Consider the following 20,432-nt stretch of genomic DNA (forward strand, 5'->3'; position numbering starts at 1 on the left):
CCGAAATAGAAAACCGGCTCAGCCATATCACTGGTGAAGAAATTAAGGGCAAAGCATTAGTCAACTATCTAATTATTATCCTGCTGATCAGAGACAAAGTCTACAATAGACTGACTTCTTTCAGCTCATTGTTTTCCCTACTAGTTTATGATGCTTTCCTGTATACAAAGAGCTATTAACATAATGCTATCCATGAGAATGCACAGGAAGGTAGTGCTCTATATTAATTCATATTTGAAGGAAGAGGTCTCTACACCACTTGAATCATTTAGCTCTGTGATCTGATTTCTTCAAGAAAGTCGAAAATTAAATGGGTGTGGGGGCAAAGATATTAAGTTACAATTTAATTATAAGTGAAATTTAATGCCATGTGTCCTATGTATTTGTTCTGTGCCTTACAAACTTATATGGGTACATAAAACTTTAACTTTGGATAAACCTTGAACAATCCTATTTTAAGAAACTTTGTTGTCTTTCAGTTTTTTGTTTTATGATTTCCTGCTCTTTTAATTTCCAAATGAGCGTGAATGCTCTCCTGGTTAAATAGTTCTTTGGCAGCAAAATATGTAGCACCTTTCAAGAACCCAAATTAGATCTCTGATGATAACAGCAGTGAATTATCGCAGTGGATGAAGGGAGGCCTAATGGTACCTAAAGACTGCAGTCTTTACAGATGAGGCAGTGATGCCAAAAGCCAACCATGTTTGCTCACGTGAATAGAACCCTTCAAAGATTAAGACCGGTGACAGGAACAATTTGTTATGTGTAATCACCTGTTTTCTCAAAAGAGAAATACAGTACCTCCCCAACGACTGTTTCCCATTTGTCTGGATGATCTGGATGAGGTGTGGCAATGCTTTGTCCAGAGGCATTTGGTTCTTGCAATGCATTTATATCTGTTTCAAATGAAATCGGAGATGCTTCCTCTATCACTTCCTCGCCACGGGTGTGATGCATGGGAAGGGATATATAACCATAAAGTCAGACCACCCCTGGGGATTTTCAGAGAACCAATGCTGACCAATCTGAATTATTGATCTTTATTCATGAAAAAGGTTCCCTACGGGAAAGGATATAGCTTTATAGCAGTCTGAACTGTAATAGATGTTGATCTGGTGTTGATAAATATGTGGAGTGGGGGGAAACAATTCACAGAAAATCCACTGTAAGTTCTATAGTTAGGCTTCATCCTTTATTAGGTAGTGAGTAAAAGACAACTGATGATTACAACTCCAATTTAAGAGACCATTTAAACAAAAATGGTTCCATAGCGAAGTGAGGCAGAAGGGAGTTAGGTATTTCTGAGTTTTCTCATATGGCTGATGGAGAAAATATGGCTGATTTGTTTGCTCCCAGCAAATCATTAAAGTTAGTAACATCTTGTGATCCAGGACTCTTTGCATCCCACAGGCCCTGACTTCTAGTGGACTGGCTTGTTCACTTTGGTGAAAATGGGGAAAGAATAGCAAAAGCACAGAGTAGTGAGATTGCATCAGTTAACATCAGGTTCTCCAATAGAAAGAGGTTTTCTCAGGGGTAAAGGTTGTTGGATAAGGATTCAGGCTAACTTATAGCGAAAGATAAAAATATTTGACAAAGCAGAAAAAGGCAACTTAAGTTCAAATCGGTCAGAAGCTGGTCACACGAGATATAGACAGAGCCCCAAACAACAAACTCATGAGCAACTTTCCATCTGACTGAACTAGTAGGGTCTGTGAGTGAAAAAAGGAAACACTTGCTAACACCAGATTGCAGAGGTATTGGTAAATGTAAAATCACCAGATACTCTCAAAAAACAAATTTTAACACTAACCAACATGTTTAACCAGACGTGTATGGTTTGAAATTCTTTTTACCAAGGACTAATGAAATACTTTTTTGTCTTGTCTGTCTGCCCTCCTTCCTTTTTTCCCTTCCTTCCTTCCTACCTTCCTTTCTTCCTTCTACCCTTATTTTTTTTTGTTGTTTAAAAAAAGATATATAAAGCCAACTGCTTTAAAGATACGTTTATATGACAAATGTCTATAGCTAGATAGATGGTGGAGAAGAACTCCAAAGACCACGTTCAATGTTGAGCACCAAGCACGCTATGGGTGTTTCTTAAATATAAAATGACAAATGCTAAATACCTATCTCTCAAATGGTTTCATCTTGAATCTTTATACCTCTCAAAAAGTTACTACAGTTTAGATAAGAGCAGTTTTAGGAAGGCCATATCCAGCCCTTCCCTATATTTTAAATAGTCTTTACAAAACCTTTTCAAAAATATTTTTTTTCTCTAAACCTAAATCATGTAGGGTTGATTTGTACATGTTTTATCATTGTTCTAAGTTTGAGTATCCTTGTTATTAATGCAACAGACTGGCTGCATCAAACCCCATCATAGTGATAGGTATATGTTAGCTTTCTATGGGAAAAAGCAAATAGCCTTTATCACAAATTAAAGGCACAGCTATTTTTATGCCATTCGTTACCAACTTAATGATAACATGTAACATGGGATGGTTATATAATTATTTTATATAGATTTTCTTTTTATAAGTTATTCTCTTAATCTTTCTAACATATATACAATATACATATATTTATATATACCCCTGATAAATCTTGTTTTAAAGGTAAAACATCAACTCCTTTCAGCCTTACGGTGAACACAGAAGGCTGCCAGATTTCACAACTCCACTAGAGAAATGATGGTCAAGTGCGTCCTACCAGATTTTTTTCCAATACTATATCCTTGGTCTGCAATCAACTCAGAGTCATTTTTCTTGTTTTACTAACACTTAAATATATATTAATTGTTTATATCATGTCAGTAGGAAATCTAAAAAACAAGAAAAAGCCCACAACAATAGCTAACATCTATCATCATATTCAAAGCAGAAACCTTTGCCTAAGACACAGCCTTACTGGTATGATATAAAGGGGATATATTGCAGAGATGCAATATTCTCTGTGTTTTTTTGTTTTTGTTTCTTGTTTTGGATATACACTAACATGAAAAACCTTTACTTTGCGTTATCATCTTAGGTCGTGACCGTTCCTTATCCATGAAACAAAACACTTGTACTGATTTCTTTCGAAACACCCATGATGCACGGGTTTACCTGTTTTCAGATATAGTTTCCTTACAAAGCCTTCCCGATTTCCAGCAATACTGCCTCAGGGTGGGAAAATGAGTACTTTGTAAGAAACTACCTTTATTAATGTCTCCCCTATCTCGATGCTTAGCCCTGCTCTCTTGTCCTCAACTTAAAGTCTTACAAGCTGGACAGAAGGGGGAGAATGTGGACCAGGAACACCTCCACAAACCCTCTGGTGTTTGTTTATCGTTTGACTGTTTACTGGCATGAAATAGTTGTTCATTCTACCTTTTGCGACTCTTTAAAACCTAGTGGCATAGATTGAGACACAGCACTATTGTTTTACAAGACATCTACTGTATCTACTTTTGTTGGGATAAATACCCAGTAATTGCTGTCATAGCAAGAGGACCAGCACGGGTACTACTATTCACAGTGTTGCTTTTGTGTGTGTGTGTGTTTTTTTTTTTTATGTTTTTTTGTTTTGTTTTGTTTTTCTTCTTTTCATATTATCTTAATCTACAGAGTAAATTATTATATATATACACTGGAACCAGTTAATGCCCTTACAATGTATAGTTGTTTCATAAAGCAGGAAAGACAATGCAGAGGGAAATAGGTGCCCAAAAGCACAGTCACAAAGGCTTCAGAAGTTCTAGATACCACTACAAGTCAATGCTGGAGATCACTTCTAAAACAATCAATGTTCAAGAGGAATGCTTTAATTTGGAGAAAATACCACCCCTCCCCTCCCCCCCAAACCTCCCTCCTTTTTTTTTTTTAATTTTTTTAAATAATCTTTTCAATTCACTATCAAAAGTCCTGGCTCTTCGGATATACTTTAAACTATAAATAAACACTGCATAGTTCTCTTTTGTTTTGTTTGTTTTGTCTTTTGAAAAATTATTGCAGTACAAGTACTCCCATTTGGAATTCAGTAAGGAGCAAACAGCACAGGAGTGTGGGCGGTCCGAATAGGTCCAGGAGCTGGCCGCAGGAGTGCTGGAGGGAGCGCCGAGGTCTGGAACAGTGTTGCCGCTGGGGCAGTTCGGAGACTGAAGGGGGCGTTCACTGCCACGGCAGCAGCGGCCGCTGCAGCTGCCAGTGGGTTTGGTAGAATTCGCGGAGCCAATGGCTTTGAAGGTTCTTTTGAAAATACTAATTTTACCTGCAAGGGAGAGAAGAAAAAAAAAAAAAAAAAAAGAGGGCAGAAGGACAAGAGTTTGGGCATCTACACTCAGAATCCAAAATGATGGGCAGCTTTTAAAATGTAGCAGTTGGGGCGCCTGGGTGGCTCGTTCCTTTAAACTTCCGACTCTTGGTTTCAGTTCAGGTCATGATCGTCTCAGGTTGGTCCAGGCCCTGCATCAGGCTCTGCACTGAGGGCGTGAAGCCTGTTTGGGATTCTCTCTCTCCCTCTCTCTCTCTCTTTGCTCCTCCCCTGCTTGCTCTCTCTGCCTCTCTAAATAAATAAATAAATAAATAAAGCAGTAAAGAAGTACAAAGATGAAATCACACTTGTGAATGATCAATAAAAATAATGGGAAGTGTAAACATCTTTTCTTTGATAGAGTTGGAAGATCACTGAAGATGGCCAATCTAGGATGTTGAAAAATCCCCAGAAAAGTACTCAGCAACCTTACTTTATTTTTCTCAATAAAGTAGGAAACTATTCATGTTGAGAAAAAAATAGGGAGTTTTTTACTCTTTACACACACACATTAACTGTCATGGGAAGATATTTTTAAAGGGAGATTTATTAATGCTGTCAGCTACTAGGAGCATATCCTAGTGAACAAACTGAGTTGCACAGCAAGGTGTGAGGTATTAATAAAGAGAAATAAAAATAACAAAATTCCACTTGCAACGAAGAAGAAAAGACCACTTACTTCCCCCTAAATCTGACATTCCGGCTTCCTCTCTGGGCACATGGTAACCACATGCTCTCAACTCTACTCTCCAAAACCAGTTCATTCTTTGGCTAGTAGCATTAGCAAGATGGCTGCTCTCACAGAAAGAATGTTCCCATTTATGGAAACAGTAACACAGAGCTACCACTGAGGTTTTGTTAATACAATTTGACTTCCCTGTTTACTTAACAACCATTCACTTGATTGTTGAAACTTGTGTCTATGCTGGTCAGAAATAGCACTCAAAGTTATGACTAGTGGTGCTGAAACCTCAGCTCTGCATAGAATTCACAGCTTTTCAATGCAGCTAAAATTGCTTCTGTACAAAAGAGTAAAGTGACTTCATTTGCATAAAAATGGGTGATGCTACTAAATTAATTGGGTCAACTCCTACTGAGGTTTCATAATAGATGATTGCAGTTTTCCTTTAACTATATTTTCACAGGCCAGCAGCACACAATAGCACCAATTATTAATAAGATCTATTTTGAAGAAAACAGATCTCAAAGTGCATAATTCAGCACATACTATATAGATCAGTTGTTCTTAACTCTTCATTGAGCCCTGGGTATCCCTGAGAAATCTGTGGTCAATTTGACAAAGGAAAAAAAAAAAAAGAAGAAGCACATGGTCATAAATATTCGCTTGAAATTATCAGGAGGTTTCACAGATTTCCCCTAAGTTCCTACAAAAATTACAGGCCGGGACATTAATACTAGTGTGTTCACTAATCTAAATGGCATATTTGGGGTAATGGGAAGGGGGCATCTCCCAGAAAGTGTTTCCCCAGGCCTTAGATACTGTCCTTGGTTTGATAATTCAATAAAATAAGCCATGCCTTTCAGACTTTGTTATTCAAAATCCAAAACTGTTGAGGGCATCATCAACACCAATGTTTTGTCCCTCGGAGAAATTTTTCACTGACCTTTCCTGAAATTATGAACTAACGGCAGGGCCAGATTTCATGTGATTTCATGTAATGACTTACCTGACTCCAACGATTGGCTTTATTCCCTTCCCCATGCTTCTGTCATTAACCAGAGCCCAACTCCAAAAGATAAAGGTGCTGGACTATGGCCAAAAGTGGCAAACCACAGAAACAACTCATGAAACAAGTAATTCTATTGGTGGAGCAGGGTCTGGACTCTCTAATCAGCTGTTTGTCATTACTTAGGTACCTTCCATTTATTTCATACAGTAACTGACCAAAAAAAAAAAAAAATCAAGTTCAGCAGATTGTCGGACATTCAAGATCACTATCATTTGAGAAGCAACAAAGACACTCACCCCCAGTGGATGTGCTGCCTTCTGTAGTTTGTTGTAAGGACTGTATTTAGGTTTCGGGGGCTTCCCAGCAGCTCTGTCTTTGTGCCTTCTACTGCTAATGTGCTATTAAAAGCAATTAAAAATGACAGCTTTAAAAAAAATCATCCCCAAACCCCCCTTATAAATACTGTTTTAACCTGAAGAAGGGTAGTAGTTACTTCACAGAAGTTGCAGAAACACCAAAATAAAAAAGCATGCACTTTTGTCCTTGGATCCTGATGGCTTGAGGATATATATTTTTATGCTACCCATTTTAGTATATTTTTAACGGATAGAAGGCTCTTCTTTTTCCCAGCTTTTCTCTATATCACTGCACAGATCTCCTTTTTTGAAAGTTTACAGAGGAAAGGAATGTCTAAAGGAATTTTATGTGCAAATAAACAAAGATGCCCAGGCAGGCATGAATTTATTTCCATACTAATATTTATCCTCACATTTGTACAGCCAAATGTCAATCCCCTAAATTCTAAAGATAAATAACTAAGGTGCATAAAATGAGTCCAATTTTGTACATATGCATATAAAACACAACACAGTACGAGGGCCGGCCCTTCCTCTGTACAGCTGATCTCTTTGGAAGGCTATTCACAGAAAAAGCGAATGCAATAGGATTAGTAATCTCTTTAGCAGATCACTGCAGGGTTTAGAAATACAGTACACCACCATGTAATAAAGTACATAAAATAAAAGAACAGTATAAAATTAGTTGTAGCATGTAAATGTCTAAACAAGTAAAAAGGGAACATTGCAATTTGACCTTTAAAGAAAATCAACACTGTTGAGGGGGAAACCTGGTAGAGAAAAGATCTCATACCCCTTTTTTCTCCCACTCTTCAGATATAAGAATAGTACAAACTCACTTCAGACAATTTCTGAAAGGCCTTAGAAAACATTACATCTTAGTATTCCCCCTGGCAACTGACATAAGCATTACTAAATAAGGGCAATGAATACAAGACAAGTGGATGGATGGATGGATGGATGGACAGATGGGTGGATGGATGGATGGATGGATGGGAGAGGAAAATAGGACAGAAAGGGAATAAAGGAATCACACATATTCTGCCCATAAGGGTGTCCCCTATCTGTTTTCGTTTCTAGAATATGCGCTGTCTACCTGTTTAAGTTGTGTTTCCGAGTTGACGTGCACATCACAGATTTCACAGTGAAACGTTTTGTTTTGCAGACCTGTGTTTCCCTTATTAACTGGTCCTTTGCCTTTCACGCCTGCCCTAGGAAAGGCTTTGATAGTCCCACTTCCATTCCGGGCTTCTAGCATGGTTTTGTGCTTAGTACCTGCCAGAAATATTTAGAACAAAAGGAAGAAAAAAATAGAAAAAATTCTTAGCTAGTAGATGCCTTTAAGAAATGATTCAATAACAAAATATGGTATCTAGTTTTAGAGCAGTTCCTCCAAGGGTTATGATTGAAATACGCTTAACTTAGAAGACAATGTTGTCTGACCACCTGACACAATATCACTTAATTACTCATGTTTTTATAGCGTACCACATAACAAACCAGCACCATTAATACAGCACCTGCACGGGAGCATCCTGAGATGAAACTAAATGGGTGTGACTTTGTTTCATTTCCTCTTGATGCTAATAAGACATAAATGATAGCTGATGAGGAAGAGTGATTTAGTTGCTAAAGGTATAGTTGGAGGTGATTTGTAACAAATGTAATCAGTTTAAGCATGGTGTGTTTACAGAAGTGGCACTAATTAAATACCCATGTTCTAAACAGAATGCAAACAAGCTTTCCTGGTCATGTGTCTAGGTTCAGTAAAAAAGAGTAATAGTATAAAGATCTTAATGACAGGGGGCCCTGTTAAGAGAGTAAAGCCCACACTGATTGGTTATGTAATTTCAAATGTATAAACAAATGACCAGGATGATGAGGGGTGAGAGGGTATGCAGATACACTCTAAGTAAATACTTCTTTTTAGTAAACCAATAACATCTTTGGACTCTCACACATAAGTAGTGTAACTCCAGTTCTCAATACTTTTTTTTCAATTACTAGAGTTCATGCATGGGAGTTTTCCCTCAAAACTTTGTTCGCAATTTTCTTTCCCTTAGTGTTGATAAATATTCTTTATTTTTCTCACTTAGTCATATGGTGTTGCTATGAAATTTTCTCTGTTAATCATTTATGTCCTTTTTGCCATTCTGGTTTTCTAAATCCATTTTCAGTGGTTTCTCTTTTCCTAATTGTATCTATTAGATCTGTTAATAGATTTATTGGATTTAATATTTATTAGATTTATTTGTTAGATTGGTATCAGCTCTGTAAGGATAAAAAATAAGATTCTTAACTTCTGATTTCTGAGCCAGCCTCCCAGAACCATTGAATATTAACGAAGAAAACACAGTGAGGGCCACACGAGGTCAGTGCCAATCACCATTGCCTTAAATAAGAGGCAGTGAAATACACGAAACAGGTTTACAGTCACGTTTCTCTTTCAAAACGATTACAACTTTACTGAACCCAATATAAACAAATGTATATTTCTACAAAATAGATTCCCCACTTTGAATGACATATTCTTTTTTTTTTTTTTTTTTTTAAATTTTTTTTTTCAACGTTTTTTTATTTATTTTTGGGACAGAGAGAGACAGAGCATGAACGGGGGAGGGGCAGAGAGAGAGAGGGAGACACAGAATCAGAAACAGCCTCCAGGCTCCGAGCCATCAGCCCAGAGCCTGACGCGGGGCTCGAACTCACAGACCGCGAGATCGTGACCTGGCTGAAGTCGGACGCTTAACCGACTGCGCCACCCAGGCGCCCCTGAATGACATATTCTTATCCATAGCTGTGAAAATGTTCATATCCCAACATATTAAGGAAAGGGAAAAAGGTCAACACCTTGTAAGTAGACAGGAGGACTTGAAATATGGGCCACAGCACTGCTCTGTGGTTCTGGTGGGAGGCCTCCCTGCAGTCCGCTTTCACTTATCCCCCTTGCAAAATAGATACAAACACTTTCTACTCTGAAGTTGGTGTAAGCCAGTGTAGAGTAAAACAATGTTCTAGGGAGTATATATATATATATATATACACACACACACACACACACACACACACATATGTATATGTGTATACATATATATATGTATATATGTAATTTGTGTCACTGTGTGTATGTGTCTGGACAGTTGTCCAACCTTTTTTATCTAAACAGGTGGTTATATCAAAATATTTTTCCATGCAGCTTCTTCAATCAGACTGAGAAGGATTCCTGGGCTGGTTTGGCTTATCAATGTCTAAGAAGTAGTCAGTTGGAGACTGAATGTTACTCTGACTTTTTGGAGGGACTCTTGATTCACCCTGGTTAACCTCTTTTGTAATTGAGAGTCTTACCGTTACCCTAGAAGATTCTCAATAGGAGTGCCAGATAATCTTTGGACCTTGATAACAAGGCCATGGACACTGACCACAGCTGACTGGCTTAAATGAACTTTCACTTGAAATATGAAATGAGAGATGCCTTAATGAAACAAGTCTTTACCTATTCTCTTCCTGAACACAGAGGCATGGCTTAGACATGGGCTTCTTAAAGGAAACCCTGGGTTTTGCTCATACTCTATTCTCAGTGCCTGACACATAGTAGAGAATCAGTGAAGACTAGGTCAAGTATTAGATATTTTAAAGACCAGTGAACAAATATCTGTAAAGAGCATTGTGAGCTCAGACTCCGGCATGGTATGAGTCAGAGTTTGCTTCCATTAGCTGTGTGGTTTACATGTCTTTGTGCCTCAGTGTCCTCAGCTGTGAAAAAAGAAATTATCTGCTCTACTGAAGTGCTGCATTAAATGCATTTATTGTTTTAAGGATTACTTTTGGCATTTCCATGTGTTCTACACATTTTAGTCTATCCTCTTTCTTAATGGTGTTGGTTTTATTTAGGCGAAAATTTAGAAATCGCTAAGCACTTTAAAATTTAGTGAAGTCTATCCTTTGATAACTGCCTTTTATGCATATTAAAATTTAGTGAGGGGTAGCATAAGCTCTGTCTAGGGATAAAAAAGCTTGAATGAGCTTAGTGAATATTATCAAATGTTACCACTTCAAGTGATTAGCAGAAAAATTTGCCCAAATTAGTAATGAGCATTAACTATAAAACATTTAAAAGGTTTGGATTTTTTATTATATAGAGAAAACCATCAAAATTACCTAAGGAAAGCATTACCTAGTGGAATGTTTTGGGGAGATTTCTTTGAAGACAAAGACAAAACATATTTTTTGTATTATCTGTGTCTATAACATACAACTAAAAGGGGACTTTCGGATCTTTTGGAAAGAGTAGGTCCCCTTAAGTTGTTTTAAATATTCTTAGACTGGTTGTGAATCATGCTTGTAAGCTTAGGAGAACTACTTCTCTTCTCAAATTCATACAAACAAAACAAACAAACAAACAAACAAACAAACAAAACATGCAAAGCCAGAATGCCCGTATTCGAATCCTGCATTCCAATATTATGGAATATAAACCAATTAACTGCAACTTTAGTGAAAAATAAAAAGAGAAAGCAAGTGAAATAACACAACTGATCCCCAGATAATGCTAGAAGCAACTGTGGTCATACTAATAATCGTGCCGTAATAACTCATCCTTACAAGATGCCATATGGCCTCTTAGCTCTGAGATGGAGAGAGAGGGAGAGAGAGAGGGGGAGAGAGAAGAAAACAAGAAGAAGAAGAAGAAGAAGAAGAAGAAGAAGAAGAAGAGGAGGAGGAGGAAGAAGGAGGAGGAGGGGGAGGAAGAGGGGGAGGAGGAGGTAGGAAGGAAGAGAGGAAGAAAGGGAGGGAGGGAGGAAAGAGGAAGAAAAGAAAGGCAAGAAGGAAAGAAAGAAAGAGAAAAGAAAGAAAAGAAAAGAAAAGAAAAGAAAGGAAAGGAAAGGAAAGGAAGAAAGGAAGGAAGAAAGGAAGAAAGGAGAAAGGGAAGGGGTAGGTTCAAAGAGAACAAATGACTTGCCCAGGTTCACATAGAAATGTTATTTACAGATCTGAGGTAAAAATAGTCTGATCACTTCTAGCTCATTCCATTGCAATATACAAGAGGCAGTGTTTGATGGAAACTATAGCATCAATATCTGTTTATGATTAAGAATGTGTTTTTGAGATTAAAAGAAAAACCATAAATGCAGAACTCTACATTCACAGCTATAGGCCTTATTTCATGCATATGTGTTTCTAAAAGGGAAAAAAGGGGGAAAACTACTTAGAATTACAATTTAGATGCAAAAGACACATCTCCCCACCCTGCAGCCTGGTTGCTTTTGATCAAAATTGGCTTTCAAACATGGCTCCCTGAAAAACAGCCCAATCTCAACGGTGGTTTCCTTATCTGTGGCTCTAAAAGAAAGCAGGGAATTCTTTTAAAGTGATATTGGTGGCGTTGGGTGGGTAGGGGTGAGTGTGGGGGCAGTGGGGCACTAAGGCAGTGACTGTGGTCTGTTCCAGATGCAGGTAATCCAGGGGTCCATTAAAGAGAATTAGAAAACAATAATTAAATGGACTACAAAAGCAGTCTGCTTTCCACTAGGGCCATGAACTGACAACTCTAAACAACGTCCATGATAAAGGACTTCTTCCTAGAAAACATTTTGTTGATCTATATTCTACACCATTGGTGTGTTTACTGTTGAGATTTAGTATGTATTAAATTAGCCCATTGTGTTACTTATCCTATACTAAGCATCATGCTACATGGAACTTGATCTGTAGACCTCTCTATTACACAGCGGGCCGCGCACACACAGGAACTCAGCTACGGGCTCTTGTTTTGTTAGCGAGTCCATAACAGTTCACAATCATTCAAGCTCACGAAGGCTGCGGTTCATGCCTTCAACCCCTGCGGCCCCCTGTATTTTTATAGATGAACGACGACACCACCATGATTGTAAAAATGAAGCGACAGAATTTGGGTTGCTTCAATTCTGTCATTTTATGTGACTGCTGGAAGTTTTTATGTTTAAAGCAGCGAAACACAGTGTGAGCCGTGGGGTGTCATGGTTTTGTCTGGCGAGCGTCAGTTGCCCACGTTGGTAACTGCCTAGTGATGGGCACTGTACTGGCTGCCTTCCTGCCCTGTTACCTTTTCTCGCTTCCTAACCTGTTCCCTTGGCCTCTCCTGAAAACTATCTGCTCTCAAATCCTGGTCTCCGAGTCTGCTTCTAACGGAACCCAAACTAAAACACACACTAACCCTATGATGGATCCTACAACAACTACTCCTTTTCCTGAAAGGAGAGTGATCATACAGGTAAGCCCGTCTCCTTCTATCTCCCCACCCCCCATGGGTTTCCCCACATGGGGTCCTAAGGGAAAGATGCTGGAACCAGTGGATCAGTGGATAAGGGGCAGTTGTATGAATATGGGAAGGACTGCATTCATCATCTACATTTAGAGAATGTCCTGGACGCAGGGAGCCTCTCGACACCGCTTCCGTTACAAATAAGAGAGCTGAATCTGGAGATCAAAAATGGCACACAAAGGGGGTTAGACACGTCTACTTGTCCACCTGCTTTCCTTTGCCGTCTCCAGTTCTGGCACAGCTGGCTCGTGCACGTTTAGTGTGAGGCCTCCAAGAAGGGCCTGGACCTGAGAGAAAGATCTCTGAGGTAGGAAGGGAAATGCAGGGCTAGAGAAACCTAAGCTTAGGGGGAATGGGGACAGTCTCCTGACTAGGACAAAGGGTTGGAGGGGACATCCCTATAAAGGGACTCATAGTAGAGGTGACAACCACATTTACTACCTTAAGCTCTGCCTGCACAACACTTGTGAGGATTTTGTGTTTGCTTTTTTTTTTCTTTTCCCCAATACTATAGCTTCTAGGCTTGGATATATAATAAATCAGAATCCCTAGATATAAGAAATATACATATATATATATAATGACATGGGTGAGTATGTATTTAAAGCTCATGGGCTATTTCTGACAACACAAAGCAGAGATGAGCATCATAGAATTGGAATATGAAAAGTGCTGACCTGGTGTGATATCATGAAATAACTAATTACTCTTTGCTTCTTAATCAGATGTTTCTGATAAGAATTCAAGAAGGATGCCCAAATTCTTGATAAGTTATCGCCAGCCTCAAAGGGTATGGTTTTGTTTATCTGTCAGAGTTGATCCCCCCCCCCCCAAATGAATGTGTTTCTCTGTCACTATGCAGAAGGATCAAGAATTGTTGAGAAATAACTGGACCTCCAACGATGTTTTCGCTCTCCCAACTACCCTGCATCCCTGACTAATATATTTGCATGAGTAAAACTCGAGGCATGTCTGCATGGTATATAGATTCTGACTTGGGGCCAGATCTTTTTCTGTGTTCTCAGGCCCTGAACCCATGAACTGCCGGACGACAACTAATGTTGCGTGCAGGAGGAAGACACGGACTGAAGGAATTGCTCTCCACCTGCAATTACTCCCTCAGAACACTGAAGTCAATACTTGGATATTACTGTGCAGCACAGTGGCCAATGACAGTGAACATATAGCTGCAACATTAACCTACGGTATCATTTACAAATGATTCTGTTTTTACTGTAATTGCTGACAGGGTCCCGGCAACGAACACAGTCTTTGAGAGAAAATCTAATCTTGGGCCAAAGGGCTGGCTTAAATCTTAGGCAGGATATATATACGATTATCTATATCTATATATCTATATATGATATCATCTAGATTTTATTGATAGATATATAGATAGAGCTATACTCTCCCTGTATGTATTTATCTAGATAGATAGGTTTTGGTATGATATAATATCTATACATTATCTTTCTATAGATATAATACAGAACAGATGGATGGAATTGAAATATACTGGGGAAACATTTCATCCTTGTTATGATATGTTCAAGTTTAGTGTTTAAGTTGGAGAGACCTAAGTTTACGTCATGGCTTAGTCGCTTAATTGGTCATGTGCCTCACCTGAGCTTCAGTCAAATAGCAAGAATAGTATGTTTAGGTTGTCACAAAGAGTAAATAAAATATCACATGTGGGGAACATACCTCAATGGTTGCCCATAATAAACGCTTTACGGTAAAGTGTCCAGGTGATACAGATTTAGCCCAAATAGTATTATTTGCCATTAAGACCATAACAGCGAGGTTTCACCTAAAATCACATGGAGTTATGGAACCAAATTTTGTAACCACCGATAAAAACTTCAGCAAACTTCATTTAGAAGCAAATGTGTGGGAGTGTATAGCAATTTAGAAATCAAATAAATGCAAATCTTAGACTTTAGAATATTTTACTTTATCTCCTAATGTTTAATAACACACACACACACATTCATAAACACAAACACATACACATCGAGGCACAGGAGCCCTGGAAGTCCTCTCTTGCTCCCATGTAAATGACACTTTGCATGTCATTTTTATTTTGTAACAGTTAATGAATTCCATGTAATAATTGCCAGTTTTCCGCCAACCCTTTGTCCCCTGCTGCAAAAGATCTAACCCATTCAGAGGAAGATAATTGAAGAACTGTTGAGACAGAAAAGAAATCGCTTCATCTCACCACTGTTGTGTGCCTCCAGCTGTGAGGCAGAGTTGACAGCAACCTTGCATAGCGAACAGTAAAGAAGCCGTTTTGCCTTTTCTTCCTCGGTCTCCGTGGAAGGACATGAGCTATTGCCAGTGGCTGTTGTGGGGCTTTTTTCCACTTTGGAGGTGATCTCAGTTGTCATAACACTGCTTTTGCGAATTTCCACAGTTGTCGTTGATATTGCTGGTGTCCCTGCGGTACTGTCTGCATTCCAAATAGCATAGAAAAAAGAGGACAAAACAGTGGTATTATCTTTCCCTATTTGGAAATGTATCACTAACATTACATTCCGCTAATAATGATAAGGGCAATCAGCAATTGCTGCTTGGCGACTGTGGTATGGGTCAATCATCTCATGAAGATATTTGCATAGACGGCCACATGTAATTGCGTATATTGATATCAAAGGCACAGATAATTCTTAAAAATATGCCCAAATACACTTAATTTTTTTTTCCTGTGGGGCAAATAAACATACCCACAGATTTCTCTTGTTACCATATGGCCTTAATAAAATCATCTTTACAGTATATTGTATTTTGCATATGTATATTTCTACACAGAGGATTTTTGACAAAATAGAGGATAAACACTTTTAAGATATTTTTATTTTTCTTGACTAGTCTATTTTCCTTCTACATTTATCTCTTTAAGTAAATACAAGTACCGATCCTTTTGTATATACTTGCGCAAAAAAAGAGAAAACATGGAATCCTGATGACATATTGCTCTGTTCAGATCAACAATTTAGAAAACCACTGCCCTATTTACAAAGAGTTGTATATTCAACACCAGGTACAGGGATCATCAACATATAAACAAGAGGAATTCTACTCTGGCGTATTGATTAAATGCATGCTCTGTACCAGGCTGTGCTCAGGGAGTCTGTGACATAGTATTCAAACATCAATGGCCTCTGTACAAGAAACTCACAGGCTGATCACACCATGTTAATGTCACCTCATCATTTTGAGAGTCAGATGACCATGAAAGTGTTGGTATACTGGAATCCTACAACCCATCTGGCTCTGAAGTCTGATTCTAAATCTGGAGAGGTCAACTTCTGAAGGAAAGCTACTTTATCCTGACTTCACTTAGGTATACACCAACAATTACCAATTATAATTAGCAGTGTTTGCCATATCCAATAGCAAATTGCAAAGAAGCTGTGTTCGTATCCTTTTGTCTTTTATACTCTTTACTCAGCCTCCCAGCTGGCTGGTTCTTAACCTCTATTCAAAATATTCCCAGGCTGTCTCCCTAGGTACAGCTGCTCTTGGAACTGTTTCTCATTCCAGATACTGCTGTGGTCACTAATGCCACACTGAAAAGTTCATAATAAATGGATCAGGCGTGGTTACAAGGGACAGTGGTCTGCCTGCAATGAAGTGTTGTCCTCAAAAATGCTGGTTAGGTCACACTACCAACAGTTGATCGCAGTTACAAAATGCCTTTTAACCTGGGTATTTCCTTTGATCCGGATATACAGGTGGGGATTTAGGTGAGATTGGTTGTGGCTTCTTTCCCAAATAGGGCATCAGAAACACTAGTCAATAAGAAGAGATGGGGTGCCTGGGTGGCTCAGTTGGTTAAGCGTCCAACTTTGGTTTAGGTCATGATCTCGTGGTTCGTGGGTTTGAGCCCTGCATCACGCTCTGTGCTGACAGCTGGAAGCCTAGAGCCTGCTTCAGATTCTCTCTCTCTCTCTCTCTCTCTCTCTCTCTCTCTGTCTCTTTCCCCCCCCCTCCCCTGCTCATGCTCTCTTTATGTCTCTCAAAAATAAATAAATGTTAAAAGAAAAAAAGAAGAAGAAGAGAAATGGGCTCTTGTTGAGGGCTGTTGTATAAAACAATTCATCTGGATCTTATTTCCTTTGCCTCATACTTCAAAAGTGTTTAATCACTTATTTAGCTTCTGAGATCATCAAGGAAGCCTCCTTTTTGAAGAATATCCCCAACCATATAAAAAAAAAAGTCAAACTGCTCATCAGTTTCTCGTGATTAGGGAAAAATAAATAAAATTACTCGAACACCAAGTTTTGCCACCAGAATACATTCATTCCCTTGAACACGGACAAGTCTATTTCCTGATTAGTTTTTGCTTATCTATTGAGGTACCAGTGTTAAAACATCAGTTAACAGCTAGAAAATATTTCTGAGAACCTAGATATGGCATAAAATGGAATGACCACTTTAAGACAGTCTAGTAGCTTTTCATTGCTCCCAACAAACCAGAAATGACTGTTTGAAAGCATACGCATATGTGTCTGTGAATAAATAACAAATGCCCAGTTAATTTGCTAAATGTTTTAGATACATGATTTCATATATGCTTCACACAAACTTGAGGAACTTCCAGAAGTTAAGAAAATTTCCCAAGGTCACACAAATAGAATATGGTGAGTCAAGGCAAAGTGTTTATAGACTGAAAAAATCAGGGATTTAAAAAAGAAAAAAAAAAGATGTTGTGGATGATATTCTTGCCCAAGACTGTGATTCGTCATACTAAGGCCACAAATGGCAGTAGGCTAAAACTGCTAAATTATTCTTACGATCCGCTCTCATGGGGAGTGACAACCATAAATATAGATATATTTAAACTTTGTGTGGCTACATGTAGAGCCAGAGCATATGACACTATGGATATTTATTTCATTTAATTCTAAGTAAAGATGTCCCGAGTAATACAACATTTCCTCTGGATTGACAATGCTGATTTTATGTCTTGATCTGAAAACTGCGTAGCATCGATCGTAATAGTCCTAAACCAGCTTCCCTATTTACACTGAAATTCTTAAGTACAGAGTAAACAAAACCATGGATCTCCTAATCCCTGTGACAGCTACATTAGTCGTTTTCTAACCTCAGAGGATAACGTACATTTAGACCAAGGATGCCACAAGATTAGAACTGCCAGATTCTCTATGCCTAGGGCTTAATGAAGTATTAACATTTCTTAAGGCAGGTCCTTTGCATGAGCTAGGTTTAGGGGAATTAGTATCAAAATGCCTAACTTCTGGAACCTCTACTTTGGTCTTTTAAGACCTCATAGCTGAGTACAAATCTGTTATTTTCTCCATTTGGCAACTAATTTGAAAGAAATACAAATAGTTATGTTTTTCATTTTGAATTGAATATATAAATGTTATGTCCATAGGTAGGATTACTATTAATTTATAATAAGACATGAGTTTTTCAGTTACTTTTCGTTTATCAGTGGTGAGGGGATTTTTTCATAAAAAAGTAAAGTAATTATATTTTAAGATTATGCCATTAATATGGCATTAAAAAATTTTAATGTTTATGTATTTTTGAGACAGGGCGAGCGCGAGCCCAGGAGGGGCAGAGAGAGGGGGTGACAGAGGATCCGAAGCAGGCTTTGAGCTGACAGCAGAGAGCACAATTCGGGGCTTGAACTCATGAGCCGTGAGATCATGACCTGAGATGAAGTCAGCTGCTTAACTGACTGAGCCACCCAGGTGCTGCAAGATTATGCCGTATTAGAAGACAATCACCTATGTTATACATTGCCTAGAAAATTACACCTAGCAAAGAGATTTTAATATGGTATATTAAATTACCAATTATAATAATCCTTATCCACTCATAAGAGTCAAATCTTAAATGGGTGTTCATGTTAACAGCATATACCTTTGATAAGATGTGAGAAGAATTACCTCTAAGATTTTCCTCCCCCAAACTCACAACCCCTGTCTGAACATGGAAAAAGCATTAAACAAACATAAATTTAAACACAATTTATGAAATTCATGATTAATGGTCCTCAAAACTGTTAAGCTCATCAAAACAAGGGAAGTCTGAGAAACTGTCAAACCTAGATGAGTCTAAGGAGACACGATGACTAATTATAACATCATACCCTGGTAGGGATCCTGTGTGTGTGTGGCAGGGGGGAGGGTGAGACAAAAGGACATTAGGTAAACACTTAGGAAATGTGAACGAAACTTGGACTCTAATTAATATAATGTATCAGGATTGGTTCATTAGTTATGACAAATGCTCTATAATAATGTGAGATGTTAACAATAAGGGCAACTGGATGCAGTATATACAGAAACCCTCCACAATATTCTTATACCTTTACTGTAAATCTAAAACTATTCTAAAATTTAAAGTTCATTAAATTGAAGAAAAATAGAATCATAACCAGCCAACAAATAGCGCATCATTTCAGTTACTTTGTAGAATCATAATTAAAGGATATCTTCGTGGTTTCATAGTATAGTTTTCTTGGTTTTCAGAGTAAAATTTTTCAGTAAATTTCTCAAGGTTACATAGTGCTTTAAGGTAGACACTGGGACTTGACATTGCATATCCCAATTCTAAATTAAGTGCTTAGTATCCTGTATTGCAATGACTCACATATTCAACCTTCATGCCATCAACATTTATTAAGCAGCTATTTTGTGCCAGGTTCTATATATACTAATCCACAAGACCAATAAATATCCATCACGTACTAACCATCACGTACTAAAGGTTTTATGAGACACCTCGTGCTAAGCTGAAATAATAATAAAGTGAAATCTTTAATCAGCATTGCTATATCCTTACACTTATACTTGTCACAAAAAAGACACTCAAATATTTATGAAAAGAAAACAATGAACGAACGAATGAATGAATGAACAACAATTACAGCTAATGTTTACTGAATCACTTTTAAAGCATTTACAAGTATGAATTCATTCAATTCTCATAAAAACCTAAGAGGGGCATACCATTTCTATCCCCATCGTGAGAAGGAATTGAGATATGGATTTGCCCAAAGCCGGAGCTCCCAGGTGTGGCGCAATGATTTGAACTCAGACAGTATGGCTCAGAAGCACAAGCTCTTCTATTTTTTTTATGCTAAAATTTTGATTTTTTTTAATGAAAGAACTGACTACATCCTCTTCAGCTAGTTCAAATTGGTTATGATTTATTTTGCATGTCTGTAGATAGCATCTTAAAAATTTGACTTTAAAAGAAACTAAACATGGCCAGAACTAGAGTCAATCACATATGTTCAATCATCCACTTAAGCTCAAGTATTAAGTTACTGGAATACATCTGGAAGGGGAGAAAAAAATAATTTACAGCTCTCAAATAATCTCTTGTGCAAAATGGTAAAAGTACAGCTCTTCCTCGTTACAATCCTTCCTTTTCTCCCTCCAACCCTTCCTTCCTCCCTCCCACTCCATGTCTTTCTTTCCTTCCTTTCTTCCTTCCTTCCTTTCTTTCTTTCTTTCTTTTCTTTCTTTCTTTTCTTTCTTTCCTTCCTTCCTTCCTTCCTCCTTTCCATCTTTCCTCCCTCCCCAATCCTTCTTTCTTTTCTTGTCTTGTCTTTTCTTTCCAAAAGATGAGAAATGGGAATAATGATTCACTTTTCCTAATGTTTCCCAAAGGTGGACTCAGATTTCTTTGCACTCTTCAACCAATGGCCCTGTAAGAACAATATATGTGACAAGGAGTCGAAAATAATGGGTGCTGTTCAGTGCGAAGAAAAACGTTTGAGATGGTTTGGGTTTGCATTTCTGTGCA

At 38.1% G+C, this 20,432-nt stretch overlaps 1 protein-coding gene across 3 annotated transcripts in view; it reads right to left on the minus strand.

Moving 5' to 3' along the window:
- Positions 1-1,166: 1,166 nt before the first annotated feature.
- The window catches only part of ZNF385D (zinc finger protein 385D), an 894,647-nt gene continuing 875,381 nt past the window's right edge, over positions 1,167-20,432 (minus strand). For all 3 annotated transcript variants that reach the window (XM_053903848.1, XM_019435221.2, XM_019435226.2), the window contains 4 exons: positions 14,863-15,093; positions 7,437-7,615; positions 6,281-6,382; positions 1,167-4,251 (listed from right to left, as the gene is read on the minus strand). In XM_053903848.1, coding sequence (XP_053759823.1) covers positions 4,018-4,251; positions 6,281-6,382; positions 7,437-7,615; positions 14,863-15,093 — 746 coding nt within the window. In that variant the 3' untranslated portion in view covers positions 1,167-4,017. The remainder of the gene's footprint in view (positions 4,252-6,280; positions 6,383-7,436; positions 7,616-14,862; positions 15,094-20,432) is intronic.

The sequence above is a fragment of the Panthera pardus genome, unplaced genomic scaffold (assembly GCF_024362965.1).
Source record: "Panthera pardus isolate Hobbes unplaced genomic scaffold, ASM2436296v1 HiC_scaffold_16, whole genome shotgun sequence".
NCBI classification, from domain to species: Eukaryota; Metazoa; Chordata; class Mammalia; order Carnivora; family Felidae; genus Panthera; species Panthera pardus.